We start from the raw sequence: 15,465 nt of genomic DNA, 5'->3' as shown, positions 1-15,465 counted from the left end.
AACCGGTTCTCTAGTCCTGGTACTTTGGTCTTTAACAGCAATGATTAAATTACCGCTAAATTAATTGTTATAACAAATGTCCATTTATTTTTGTATTGTGGTCCATAGTTTGTATTAGGTGCCTCAAATTTTAAAGTAAATACCACTTCGAGGATCTCTCAGACATATTCTATTCCATAGAAGCAATGGAGACGTATCTGAATAGTGGAATAATTTTAGTGTCATTCTATTTACGAAGCGGATACCTGTACTACATTTCAGGTACATGCTATTTACAAAGCAGATACGTCAGCAGCATGAACTTCGGTACCTTTAGTTATGTATTAATAATGTTACGTTTTTCTTTTTTCTTCACAATTACTTTAGGTATTTTTGTGTTGTCCACATCTAACATGCTGCTATTTTATTTATATGAACTCAGTGTCTGCAGATTGGTCTCTTCATTGTCTGTTCTGTAATATCATGAAATAATCCTTAACATTTCAATCTCAATTAATTGTCCTCTTCATTTTCTTTCTTTGGTCTTTCTGTCGTTTGTACACAACGTTTTGAAATTTATATGCCACATATTAAAAGAAGATGTACGTTAATGAAATGAATACGTTCTTCTCTTTTGAGATATTTTCAGTATTTAGTCATCACAAGACAATCCTCTTTCTAAATGATTGCAAATACTACAAGGCTTTGGTTTCTGCAGTTAATCGCAATATCTTGTTCATATTGTTAGTGTCAGTCAGTTGGCAAAATGAAGAAATCTGATATTTTTCATGAGTTCATTTTCCTTTCCCTTTTACTACTCTGTCACACATCACACAGAACCTGGATGTAACTACTGAATTCTTCTTTCTATAATCATCATCACTAACCTTTTAAAAATTATCATTAATGCAAACATCTTATTAGAATTTTAAACAACTAAGTAAAAAAATGTTGTGAGATGAGGTATTCTATTACTAATTGAAGATAGTGTCTTTGGTTGCTTAATGAAAAACTATTATGTACATAATGTGTAAATAGGACCATGTTGTTTGATTTATAGATTAAACTATAAGTGACGATAAAAGTAAACTTTCAGATTGATATGTTTCTCAAAATAATGAGACATTAAATCCAGATTTTAAAGTTTGATTGGTTCTTAGAGAAACACGTAACAGCATCAACATTATTGTGTGTAAGTGCGTGTGTGTGTGTGTGTGTGTGTGTGTGTGTGTGTGTGTGTGTGTGTGTGTGTGTTTGTGTGTGTCTTCATGTGTTAACATACTTCAAATCTAAATATTTTGCCCACTTCTCATTTTCATCTTGTCCAAAGACTCTTATGTGAGAACTATTTCAAATATCTTTTATCAGTCTCTGCATCTATTAAGTTATTATTTCCCCTGTGCACTACACAGCCGTTCCACAAAACAGGAAAAGGTAAACATTTTTTCAAATGCTTTAGTCTGCACAAATACCACCAAGTTATATTTATGCAGTGCAGTGATGAAACTTTCCCCTATCACTGACAAGTTTCCTGAGAGCAAAGAATATATCAGGGTGGGTAACAGAAAATATAGAATTCTGTCAAGTACTATAAAACTTATGACATATGATAGATGTCCTATTAACAGCATATACACATATTATCTCATGCTGTAGTGAATAATGACAACATACAGTTTTATTCAATAACCATAATCTCTTTATTATCTGGAGTACTGTAAATATATATAAGGTCATAATATAGCATGCACCTCAGTTGATTGACATACAACAATTATAAATTTCGTATCAATTGCAGTCAATTCCTTAAATTGCAATTTGACATCGATAGTTTGCTTACATCTAGTCACATTTAGTACAAAATAACGTTGAACATGCAAAAATCCTTGTTTGAGACACAGTCAGAAGTTACAATATACATCAAAAGTGTTAAAAATTATTCTTTTAAGGAATCATGACCTCAGACACTAATGAACTTCCATTCTTATATCAAGTCTTACCAGTTGAGAGTTAGATTATGTACCTCAGTTTTCGAACAGCACAAAAGTAAAATTTTCTCTTCATATGACAGTGTGACGATTTGGCCTATATGTTTTTCAGAAAGCTGCTTTAAGATGATTTGGAGATTACAACAGTTAAATAAACACTGGTAATCTATGTTTTGCAAATGATAGCAAAGCACACAAATCTTAAGTTAATAAAATAGTGGTACCTAGAAAGACTAAAGAATCTTAGAGACTTAAATATGAAGTAATTACTAGAAATAAGAACTCTTCATTTTATTGTTTACTGTTTTCCTTAGAAATAATTGCATGATTAAAAGCAAACAACAACATAATTAGGCACAAGGAAACAGGGATAAAGTGGTTTTGAACACACAATGATGAGTTTAATGGTTACTTAGCTTTTCAGGAGAATCATTTTATCTTAATGTCAAAATATACGTTAAAGACTCCACCATTACGTTAATTCAAACTCCAAAGTCAGTGTTGAGTGAGGCCTTGCAAGTTAATGTTAATATCCTCCTTGTATTAAAGGACAATATTATTTACACATGAATTATTTTTATAAAGTATGTTAAGAAGACACTAGTACAAATTTCTCAATTATTTTTGGATCATTCTGTTGAATCACAATTTTTGCTTCTGTGTACCTATAATTTCTGTTTCAAAATAATCTATGAAATCATTTACTGACCTCTAAAAGTCAATTCCTTGTTTGAAGCTGCTGTTCAATACTTTGTCTGACATACAAGTCAACTGTGTAAGTGTAAGAGCGTCATTTGTTAAAGGCTGTCAGTGTACTCCTGCACAACAGTTCAGTAAGAAAGAGAAGTTCAGGGCTGGATCTTCTTCCCAGTCAATAAAAATTCCTAAGTAAACCAATGCTGAAGAATTTTGTTGCTGGAAACCAAATTAATTCTACATTTTTCTAGTACCTGATTTACATGTTCTTCATTATCCAAGACAGCTAGTTTCAACCTATAAACAGACTAACAAACTTCAAAGAACATTGCATTGCAATTAAAATCATAGATGTACTTACTAGAGGAGCACACTTCAAACGAAGTTTTACTCATCTACACGAAAACTCATGTATATGTTAGCACAGCACCACATTCCTCTGAGGAAGAAGGACTCACACAATTTTTGTGCTACATCTCAAGAGAGGAAAGACTACAGCCAGTGTTCAGATTCAGTTGGAAAACATTATTACAGTTATTTCATTAACATAGACTTTCCAATACTTGTTTAGTTTTGTGAGCTATATATCACTGTCAGTCCTATCCATAATGTAGATATTATTTATAAGATATGAAGTATGGAGATAAGTAACACTGACCACATATATAATTTTTTTGGAAATGCATTTTATGAATTCGACTATCAATAAAAAGTTAAGTGTAACAACGACAACAATAAAATAACATACAGAGTTTCATAATAATATTAAACTTCACTTACTATATCAATCCTCCAAGAATTAAAAGATATGCTTATTTTTATTAAGTCACTGGCAGAGATTTACAGTATGTTAATGCAGACAAAAACACTAACATTGGTAACACTGATTTTTTTAGCAAATTAATACACTATGATACTTGTATATTATCAAAAGAAGTCACAGTGGGAATATGATAAACGAAATGAAATTTATTGCTTTGTTGCTTGTGAGCACTCTGGCACCATATGATTTCAGTAGTACGTTTGTGCAGTTTTCTTCCCATTTTCATAGAGATCCATATTGTGGCAGCTCATAAATTACTATTAGATGCTGCCAGAATCACAAAGTATTAATTTTGCACCATAAATCACTATCTTGAGAACATTCCACTATGTACCCACAAAAAGGGCACAATATAGTTAACAAGCAATCAAAAACACTAAATTTTATTTTAAAAACTGTGGAAAACTAATTCCCATTGTACATTGCTTGTACTTGAAGTACCTCAGGTGCACTGAAGTTTGTTTGTTGAATCGAACACAGTTCCACACTGTATGGAGCTTGTTGAGGCAATGAGAGATGATCATCTGCTACTCGATTTAGCAAGTATCATCAGACTTGAGTATGTGTGTTGGTATGATATTCTTCATCGTCAAGGTAGTTTATCTGATTGGCTGGTGTGTAATACTGAAAAAAAAGGAGATCGTCATGTGAAATTAAGTAATTCTGAATACCATAAAATGGCATAAGAATAAATTGCGTATTAATCATATAGGTCCAATAGCCTTACAATCAAAGTAAGTTTGTTACATATCAGCCTACTGCACTGTGAAGTTTACAAAACATTAAGATATGTCAATAGAAAGTAGGATGCTGCATGACAATTATATATTTGTCAGGGAACAACAAATGTCACGAAACTGTATGTTCCTCCTGTGGTTTTGTCACCTAGGAGTCCTGAGACGTATTTTCTCTGGTGTTTCGGAAGACGTTTGCAATTTAGTTTTTGCGACGTGTAGCAGGAATCAGCACAAACAAATCGTGTTGATCATGTCTCACATACAACGCCCACTGTCGACAGAAAGCGTCGGTTTGTTTCATGATACATACGAAATGATTTGAAAATCGTAATTTTCATGTTATTTGATGGGCCTGTCCCATATTAGTCATGTACAATATTTGCTTTACCAATGTGTATTAAGATGGACAGTAAAACATGAAGAATAGTAGGCACCACAGCAGCGACTGAGCAACGCTGCTTCATGGTGGTAGCAGTCAGTGTCGGCCTGGATATTGCTGTCTCTGCTATAGTAATAGTTTTTCTTCATGTTTCACTGTGCCTTTTAACACACATCAATGAAAGGAATATCGGATAAGACTAATTTTGGGACAACTCTGTCGAAAGGGTACATTAAATTCCACTTCAAAAATAATTTTGTTTGTAATGGGAAACGAACCAACACACTCAACTGACACTGATCGTACAAAAGATCTGATGGCTAATATTTGTTTGGGCTGACTCCAATCAAACATTGCAAAACAAAACCGAAAATACCATCTGAAACACCAGGGAAAATGCACCTGATGGCTCTTAGGAGCTACATCTTGTATACTTATTAATTTTAAAAAATGTTTAAATTCACAGAAAAATAACGGAATAAAACGGAAAACAGAAGAAAGGTCGCTATTTTGGTGGTTTATCAGTGTAATCAAAACATTCCAATTTACAGTTACCTTTCTGCATGCATCAGAGCCATACTATGTTATAAAGCAGCATAAACCATAGTCTGCCAAATTTCTGGAATATGATGACCCATAAAGCTTGAGTTCATTGCTTCCATGCTCATTTAACACACTGAACATGTTTTATATTTTGTCCCATACAGATGCATGGTGTTGAATGTAACCTCCTTTTTTTCTTAAGGGTTCTTCCAGAGACAATTTCATTTCATCACAGATCACTTATTTCCTCACTGAGGTTATGTTGTCATATCACATGTTTGTATCTACAGGCATGTTGTGGGAATATATATGGACATTCTGACCAAAACTGTGATATCTTAAGTCTTACTGGCATGACATTCTGCCTTATGCTTTTCATCAACAACTGATATAAACAAATGAAGAGATACAATAAGCAAAAATTAAATCATTAACATCCACACTTTGCAAGAATTATCATTTCTGTAACTGGAGGTTTCTTCTAAACTGTCTATGTTGTTTCACTCAGAGCATGGAAGTCTGATTTTATGGGATCCTCCTCCAGTGTTTGAGAATATAATCATGGTGTTTCTTTGTCTTCATGCCTTACATTATGCATCATCTAACACATGCACGTTTTTTAAGTTTACTAACGCAGGTACATTCTGTATCTGTTGCTAAGTGACTCCAAATTTACATCCTGTGAATTTATGTAATTCATTTTGACTACTAAGTGGTAAAGGAATCAGATAATGTACTAATTTATGATGAAATGTAAATTAAATGAGTATATGGTATAAAGAGTTCGTTGAAAGGAGTAAGAATTGCCTCTATGTCCTTTTCCTTTCTCATTAAAAAACACAGCTACTTTGTTTGTAAAATAGTACACTCATGTACCACATTAGTATATCATATACTTGATATTTTGATAATATGTAATATAGTCCAATAAAGATCTAATATTTTCTGCTAATCCTAAGTATTTATTTTCATCTGCAAATTACTATTCAAAACTACAAATCAATATCTTAGGTTGTATGAACAAGAAGAATGTTCATTGTAGCATTGATTTACTTTATCTCTTGAATTCCTAAAATAACATTAGTGGTTATAGAATCCCTAATGTCAGCATTTCAGTATTTCCTGAACAATGTAGCTTTACTTAAGTTGTACAGATACTTTTTTCCAAGCATCTAACTGGTTAGAATTTTTCTGCATTAGGCAGTTTATTACTTTAACAGGTTTACAGAGAATAACATAAAAATCCTTGTATAACATAAAAAAATTACAATTCCATTACTATAACTGATCATGTAATGGGCCATTAATAGGATTAGAGACAGTAGTTGTCTGTATTGTCTCATTATCCCTTACCGCAGACATTTTTTTCCATTTATGATGAAAAATTAAGATGTACAGTTATGGAGACATGGGAATTCGCAAAATGTAGATAGGTACGTCTGTCAGCAATCTGATAAATCAAGTGCATGAGTTGCACAGGTACTTTATGCAAAGGAAGGTGGTAGAGTGTAATTCGAACTATTTGTTAGAACAGATACAGCTGTACTGATGTGAGATAAATGGATCGATGGGAAAGGGAAATATGAACATACAATCTTATGAAACAATATAAGTGAAAATTGTCAAGATATGTTGAACACATAATGTGATGAGTGTAATGAGTAATAAATTGTTTGCTTAAATATTTGTTATGTTTTTAGCTCCATTGCTGTTTTCATTGATAATAAGTAAAAGCCCTAAAAGTAGCTTGATTTGAATGCATGACTCGAGCATCCTGCTATTCACAAATGAAGTTTAATAAGATCATCGTTCCTGAGTAGAAATGTGCTCAATCTTTATACTCGTAAATTAAACTTAACTGATTTTCCTATACTTCACTGTATGTTTGAATATGAGTAATTACTTTGTAATTGTTGTTAACATCCACAATTATTGACCATTGCCATAACACCTACAAAAGTTACAATGTCATGAATGAAGTAATGTTGTGAAGTCTATTTAGTCGACAGCAAAATTTTAATGGACTTTCGTGTTTCTGATCCAACTGTCATTTCAGAAAACCTCAGTACTGATTATCTTCGTTAGATGATGTCACTGTTGTGGAACTACATGCTAACATTTCTGAAAAAAGTATGTTCTATATAAGAAATAATAATTTGCTAAACATGACCCAGAATATTTCCACAGTATTGATGAAGAGGTGGAGAAAATCAGTGCATCTGCATCTGTAGTCTACATGAACTTCATTAAGTTACAAGTGCTGTATATTTCTAATGCTAACAAATAACATTACTCCACTCTATTTTGGCCTGAACCAGCAACAGGGGTTCAGTGTTCCAAAAACGGAAATAGTCTGTGTTGCAAATGTTTTATTAATAATGACACATATGGCACAGTTAGCGCATCTCCAGATTCTCTGGAACTCGCAGTAAGAATGTTGTTACGTAACGGTTTATTCGTGAAGCTGTCTTGCGTTTATCAATAGGATAGCTAAGCTAAAGGTGAGAAGTAAAAAGATTTACTTGCCTTGGGCAACGTAGACTGTATTAGTCAAACTTGAAAGCCACAGCAAAAAAAAAAAAAAAGTCAAATATGGACAAAGCCTGATACGGCAAGTAAAAACCTGTAAGTAAAGTTGTAAAATTACAACGTTGGGAACAATTTAAATCTGCGTGAGCGCAGGATTATGGGCCAAAAAAGGAACTCAGCAAACCATGGTAATATGCTGTGCAAATATGGGTTAAAGATCGGAACCACGTATCACAGCGGTAAATAAATACTCCTCTAGACAACGTCCATACTGAATTGATTGTGCACACAATAGACTGGCGTGGGAACTAAAGTTAGTACAAACGCTGAGTGGCGGCAATAATACTAAACAGGGATTGAAATAAAGTAAATGCTGAACAGGACCAATCAAACATAATGGGAAGAAATAAAAGTTCTCTTAAAAATTTCAAAGGGTGCGAATTAGTGGTAACATCAAAAACTAAGTATTACAAAGAACTGCCAACTATTAATATGAATCGAAATGGCAGACTAAGTGACTAGAGAGAGTGTGGTGGGAGTGTGTGTATGTGTGGGGGGGGGGGGGGGTTACAGTGGAAAGTTCTGGAGACGGTAAACATAGGGAGAGAGGGGAGGGGAAAACAGCTAATGGGACAATCAAATAGGAATCCATAGTGGTAGGACACAAAGGCAGCAGAAGTGAGTAGCAGGCCCAAGTATTTCTAAGAAGAAAGAAAACTACCTACATTTTGACAAAGCTAACATGAAGGTATCGCAGAAAATTTGTTTGTTAGTCTTGCTTCTGCTTGATTTAAACTGCAGGTTGGCAGAGAGGCACATCGTGTAAACGTCTTCCGTAACAAGCGATGCCACCATAAATCCCACTAACCATAAACATAGTTTTCTCTGATCTGTGATTGATCGTACACTCAGTGTCGTCTTAAGTCCAAATTATTTACAGCGCCAATTAATTACCTTGAAGTACATCGCGCAATCCAGTGATTACAGTCCCAATTTAGCAGATAACAAATTTCATTTGAAGTCAATGACTATGAAAAGCATAGCTGGTACTCGGAGACTCCTTCCAGGTGTATCTACATCACCGAACCTTTTGTCAGCGACAAATCTTATGGAATCGCCAACCTCAAAGGCAATGCTGTTAAAATCTCCTTTCCTACCTGCGATCGAATGCAGTATCAACCCATTCACTGTAAACTACTAGTCAAGGATTTACTTTCCAACTCAGGATTCTGTAGACTCACTTGACTCATTGCCCTCGAGCTAGCATAGATTGGACAAACAGGTCACCAGGTTAAAACATGGTTTCTTGAGAAGCTACCTTCTCATTGAAAACGACGCTGTGAAAAACTCTTCTTTTGCTGAATGTCTTACTGCTAGTGACCACTGTGAACCGACTATCGATTCTCTGATCCTACATGTAGTACCTGAAGGGGAAAAATTGGAAGAGTTCCACATAGCCAAATTTCCCAAGCTGTCGAAATACTTAAGATTTGATTTTTATCTCATCACTAAAAAGCAGCTGGTTATCATTGCATGACGTCAGCTTTCCCAAAATTTAGCTAGGTTTCTCCTTTCTTCGTAATTCTTGGGTCTGCTCCTTACTTTTGATGCCGTTGTGTCCTAACATCGTGGCTTTGTGTTCGATTTATCCATTAACTCAAATATTTTAACCCTTTCTTTTTTAACCATTTTCCCCCAATCCACCTTCCAAATGTTACCATCTCTTATCCGCTACCCTCTCAACCCCCACTTCCTATTCATTTAGACTATTTCAATTCACTTTAATAGTTGGCAGTTCACAGTAATAGTTCATTTCTCTGTTATCACTAGTTATTTTAAGAATATTATTATTTCATCCTATTATTTTTAATTGGTCTGTTCGGCATTTTACTTTATTTCAGCCTCTGTTTACCGTAAGAGCTGCCAATCGGCCTTTCTGTAAGTTTCGTTCTCAAGTCAGTCTGCAGCGCTCCCACACGCCTCAGCATATACGTTGTCTACACCAGTATTTGTTTACCACTGTGATACATGGTCCCGATCGCTAACCTATCTTCGCACCGAATATTATCATGTTTTTTTTTTTTAATTTCTTTAGCGGTTCCTAATCCCATACTCAAGCAGACTCTACTCGTTATTAATGTTTTAGTTTTACGCCTAAACTCAGACATTTTCACTAGCCATACCTAGCTTTCCCTTGTCTATATTAGACAACTTTGGTTTTCGTTTAGCTACTCTATTGACTGGTTGGATAGGTTCGCGTATAAACGGCTATGTTATTAATTTCAGAGAATCCAAAGATGCGGTTACCGCGCTAAAGGCCTCATTATTAATAAAACACTCGAGACAGAGACTTTTCTGTTTTTAGAACTAATACAGATACTGTAAATTTGTCGTATTAATCACTAAAAATTAATTAAAGCTAACCAAAATCGTGAAAAATAATTAACTGACTCATTTCAAGTGAGAATCCTTGTCCAAAGTGCTACTTCCTGTGGTCCATAGTGCTTCCCCCAAATTTTATTAGAGTTGCAGATACAAATAACTGAATCACGCGTCTCTATATAAACATTAAGACTGGAGGAACGTAATGCTAGAACACCGTAAGATCCATAAGAAAGAGAACTTAAAGGAAAAATGACGAATTTATGCTCTCACTGAGCATTAGTTTTTCAAGCCAGGTCAACATATTTATTAGCAGCTCTTCAGTGTCTGTCATGATATGTTCTACTTTTTTAACTTCTTACAGAAACTTACACTTTATATTCGGCTAAGCACTTCTTACACCAAACAGCACACCAAAAACAAGAGACATCATTGGGGATAGGAACTATCCTAAATTGATGTTAACAATATAAAATCTTGGCAGTACTATAACTAATGATTTATCATGTCTCTGAGAGCTATCTTCACTTACTCTTCCATTATCAAATTCTCTTCCTCCTCCAACAGTTAGTCTCGCTTTCACCCTGAAGGCATCAGATAATGGAATCTGTAAATGAATCAGTTTTGTTGCAACAATTAGGTCTTTCATCTCGTACAAGCCTTATTTTGAACGAATTATGTCTAATAGGGAAAGGATACTTTATCTGTTGGAGAGTTTTATTCGTAATTAGGGAACAATACTTGTTTGTGTAAAATTCATGTCTATATTCTGCTACAATGGCGTCAGGCAGGCATCTGCCGTAACGTTCGCACTGGGTTGCGGCGTTGCTGCTGTTATCACGAATTTTATCTCCCACTATACTCTAACACTATGGTTGACGTTGTTATAGTGTTTGCCGTAGCGTAACTCGTCCACTTGCTGGAGCTGACAATAAATAAATAGAAACATAACGAAAATGCACAACAGTCATAGAGTTAACCATCTTCAAGTGAAGGTTTAGTATGATTACAATGGACACCAATGAAGAGAATGCAGAAATGCAACTCATTTATGGAGAATGTACATTAACAAAACAGTTCTTGCAATAATGTTCTCATATTTTCAGTACTAGTGTATGGAGTACAGCATTTTAGTAGTTTTGAACGAAAATCTGTGTACATTAAAGCCAGTTGTTGATTAGAAACTGTATCATCATTTCTTTTAATGCTGTTGAAGGTAGGCGTAATTTCCCTCAGGCAGACGAGCTCCACAGATATCGGTATCCTGACAAAAACTCACCTTCAGACGGATGTTTTCTCGACTTTTTGTGGTGAATCAAGTAAGGAGAAGTTTCTATCCAATACAGTGTAACAGTCGTAGAATTAGCACAGATGAAGCTACGGAGTGCCACTGTTCTCGATTCTGTTACAATGGAACAAACTTTTAGCTTAGGTGGTTGACTAAATGATCGGTATCCTTTTTCCTTGTGTTTCATTTGCTCACTATCAACTACAACACGTGGACAATTTTACGATACCTAGGATACCTTACACTGTGTTGTAGTACAGGAGAGTCAAAGATAGTTTGGTTCTATGTTTTGAATAACATTCTGTTTATGTGAATGGTAGCTTATGATACGTTTCTGAAATGGGCTAGAGGAGAGGAAGCGGATTACCGAATAAAAAATACAGCCTACCATTTAAGAAAGACGTACTTTTCTACATGTCTCTGTAACGAGTGAGAATACTGAAGAGGCAGTCATTCTGATCAATGTTACCCAGGTGTCTAAACAGGAATTTCTTCACACATTTTTATTGTGTCTTTGGGAGTTCAAAGTAAACGAACGCCCCGTATAATCATTTCCATTTTGTAATAGTGTATATAGCTATGTATAATCACAGGAAACGCTCTAAGAATATATACATCGTTACAGTTGCAACTAACTACGACATAATTTCAACACTGATCGCTCACTGGTCGACATGTCTGAATAATAAAAGCCTCAGAAATATGTGTAAACATACACGGGATTGCCAAAGTGTGCTCTGATGATGAAATACCGAAAAGATACAGAAATGATTAATCATTTTAATAAGAACTTTGTAACCATATAAGTAAATATAAATATAATGTTGCTAGAAATGTAATGAACACTGAATATTTATATATAAACCATGCTAGCCTTGTATTAACAATTAACACTGGTATAAATATCACACATTTAGAAACATGAAACAGGTTGTTTCGCATGATATTGTTACCTTACTGGTTCTACAGTGAAATATTATGGGAGTCTCTTGATGGAAAATAGTTTATGGCCAACTTATAATAGTTACCCGTTTATTCCTTGAGGTTAACTTTCAAAATTGTTAGCGACTTGATACCATTTTAATTGTTAGCAATAGAGTGTTTCATGCAGTACTACATACGCTTGATTTCTGGTGAAAATTTGATGAAATCTTCAAACATGTAAGGATATTTGTAGCCTTGTCTGCCAGTCTAATTCAGTAAAGATCGAGCCGAGGTATCGATATAGCGGCACTCCCTTGAGTTAATCACAATGGTTTTTGCGATTCTAGAAACCTTATAAAGGTAATTAGTTTCTTATAACCTCTCCAGGCTACTAATCTAATGAGATATGAATATGACGAAAGTAGACACTTATGACAGATTCTTGCGATTTCATTCCGACAATATTGTTGATCTGGCATTTATTCAGCTCCAGAACCACACAATTGTCTTCAGATGCTAAAGAAAGATACTAACATAGTAGTATAGTTGCCTGAGAAGAGAAGCAAAGGGTGTGATCATGCACTACTGGCCATTAAAATTGCTACACCAAGAAGGAACGCAGATGATAAACGGGTATTCACTGGAGAAATATATTATTGCTAGAACTGACATGCGATTCCATTTTCACGCCATTTTGAGTGCATAGATCCTGAGAAATCATTACCCAGAACAACTACCTCTGGCCATAATAACGGCCTTGATACGCCAGATCATTGAGTCAAACAGAGCTTGGATGACGTGTGCATGTACAGCTGCCCATGTAGCTTCAACACCAGTTCATCAAGAGTAGTGGCTGGCCTACTGTGATGAGCCACCATTGACCAGACGTTTTCAGTTGGTGAGAGATCTGGAGAATGTGCTGGACAGAGCAGCAGTCGAACATTTTCTGTATCCAGAAAGGCCCGTACACGACCTGCAACATGCGGTCGTGCATTATCCTGCTGAAATGTAGGGTTTCGCAGGGATCGAATGAAGCGTAGAGCCACGGGTCGTAACACATCTGAAATGTAACGTCCACGGTTCAAAGTGCCGTCAATGCGAAGAAGAAGTGACCGAGACGTGTAACCAATGGCACCCCATACCATCACGCTGGGTGATACGCCAGTATGGCGATGACGAATACACTCTTCCAATGTGCGTTCACCGCGATAAACATGGATGCGACCATCATAATGCTGTAAACAGAACCTGGAGTCATCCGAAAAAATGACGTTTTGCCATTCATGCAACCAGGTTCGTCGTTGAGTACACCATCGCAGGCGCTCCTGTCTGTGATGCAGCGTCAAGAGTAACTGCAGCCATGGTCTCCGAGCTGATAGTCTATGCTGCTGCAAACGTCGTCGAATCTGTTCGTGCAGATGGTTGTTGTCTTGCAAACGTCCCCATATGTTGACTCAGGGATCGAGACGTGGTTGCACGATGCGTTACAGCCATGCGGATAAGATGCCTGTCATCTCGACTGCTAGTGGTACAAGACCGTTGGGATCGAGCACGGCGTTCCGTATCACCCTCCTGAACCCACCGATTCCATATTCTCCTAACTGTCATTAGATCTCGATCAACGCGAGCAACAATGTCGCGATACGATAAAAAGCAATCGCAATGGGCTACAATCTGACCTTTATCAAAGTCGGGAACGTAATGGTACGCATTTCTCCTCCTTACACGAGGCATCACAACAACGTTTCACCAGGCAACGCCGGCCAACTGCTGTTTGTGTATGAGAAATCGGCTGGAAACTTTCCTCATGTCAGCACGTTGTAGGTGTCGTCACCGGCGACAACCTTGCGTGAATCCTGTGAAAAGCTAATCATTTGCATATAACAGCATCTTCTTCCTGTCCGATATATTTCGCGTCTGTAGCACGTCATCTTCGTGTTGTAGCAATTTTAATAGCCACTAGTGTAAATAGAGGCTCAACAGTGCAGCCAAAAGCTATGGGACAAAATTGAAATACATTCTGCAGCGTAATTAAAGGGTGACTTTTTACGAAACCCCGTAATTGTCTTCCATTACGATGCACGAGTTTGAAAATTAACTCAAACGTACCTACATCCTTCCTATATAATGGTGCAAATGCGTGGCGTCCCGTGACGTCACCATCGGGCTCTGCCACTCTCCAAACAGCATGGTGTAGACACATGCAAAAATGAAAAGGAAAAAAACAGAAAAGGCCCCTGCTCAGAAGCTCATGTGGTGGGTAAGGATGTCACGTTGACACCAAATTTCACCACAATTCTTACCAGCCCCATTGTGGACATGCTTCCCTTCGATGCTGCTGCGCTCGGGACCAGAACCCCAACACCTAGCGCTGTTTTCTTATGGGTAGCTGAGAACAGCATTTCAGACACATCGCGGCTCAGTAGCGACACTATACTTCGGGAGGTGGCATAAAGGGCATCAAGGAAAACAACCCTTCCCTTGAGCCGGCCGCTGTGGCGGAACGGTTCTAGGCACTTCAGTCTGGAACCGCGCGACCGCTACGGTCGTAGATTCGAATCCTGCGTCGGGCTTAGATGTGTGTCATGTCCTTAGGTTAGGTTAGGTTTCAGTAGTTCTAAGTTCTGGGGGACTGATGACTTCAAATGTTAAGTCCGATAGTGCTCAGAGCCATTTGAACCAGTTGAACCTTCCCTTCATGCATGCATTTTGCGGTCTAAAATGACAGTTGGCAGTGTAATGAAACGGGATGACTTTTTTGGCAACGTTTGACACTGCTGATTTCTAAAGAAATCGCAGGCCAGCAACGCTATTGTGCGTGATCTGGCCTATGATTTCCTTAGACAAGGGTTGAATAGTTCAGAGAGTGTCAGCAGTGTCAAATGTTGCCAAGAACGTCACCCTGTTTTCATTGCACTGTCAGCTGTCATTATCGGCCGAAAACGCGTGGAAATCAACTGCCGAAGGGAGGTGGTAGTCTCATTGACGCCCTTTCTGACATCCCTTGAGGTATTTCTCTGTCGATGCTGAGCTGCAGTGTCTCAAACGGTTTCCACAGCTATCCATAAAACAATCGCGTTGTGCGTCGTGGGTCTGACCCCCATCGTAGAGGCGTCGAAAGAAGCGGTAAAATGCAGGTAAGAGGGGCTGTGACGACTTTCCCATAGTATAACATGTCCTCGGTGTCGTCGAGTAGA

At 36.9% G+C, this 15,465-nt stretch overlaps 1 protein-coding gene across 1 annotated transcript in view; it reads right to left on the bottom strand.

Annotated features, from left to right (window-relative positions):
- Nucleotides 1-1,733: 1,733 nt before the first annotated feature.
- The window catches only part of LOC126480895 (glutamate receptor 1-like), a 1,132,174-nt gene continuing 1,118,442 nt past the window's right edge, over nt 1,734-15,465 (bottom strand). Inside the window, exons 18-19 of the mRNA XM_050104292.1 lie at nt 10,589-10,663; nt 1,734-4,110 (exon numbers count right to left, since the gene is read on the bottom strand). Of these exons, the coding sequence (XP_049960249.1) occupies nt 4,036-4,110; nt 10,589-10,663 (150 nt within the window). The 3' untranslated portion in view covers nt 1,734-4,035. The remainder of the gene's footprint in view (nt 4,111-10,588; nt 10,664-15,465) is intronic.

The sequence above is a fragment of the Schistocerca serialis genome, chromosome 5 (assembly GCF_023864345.2).
Source record: "Schistocerca serialis cubense isolate TAMUIC-IGC-003099 chromosome 5, iqSchSeri2.2, whole genome shotgun sequence".
NCBI classification, from domain to species: Eukaryota; Metazoa; Arthropoda; class Insecta; order Orthoptera; family Acrididae; genus Schistocerca; species Schistocerca serialis.
This window is presented reverse-complemented; position numbering and strand designations above follow the sequence as displayed.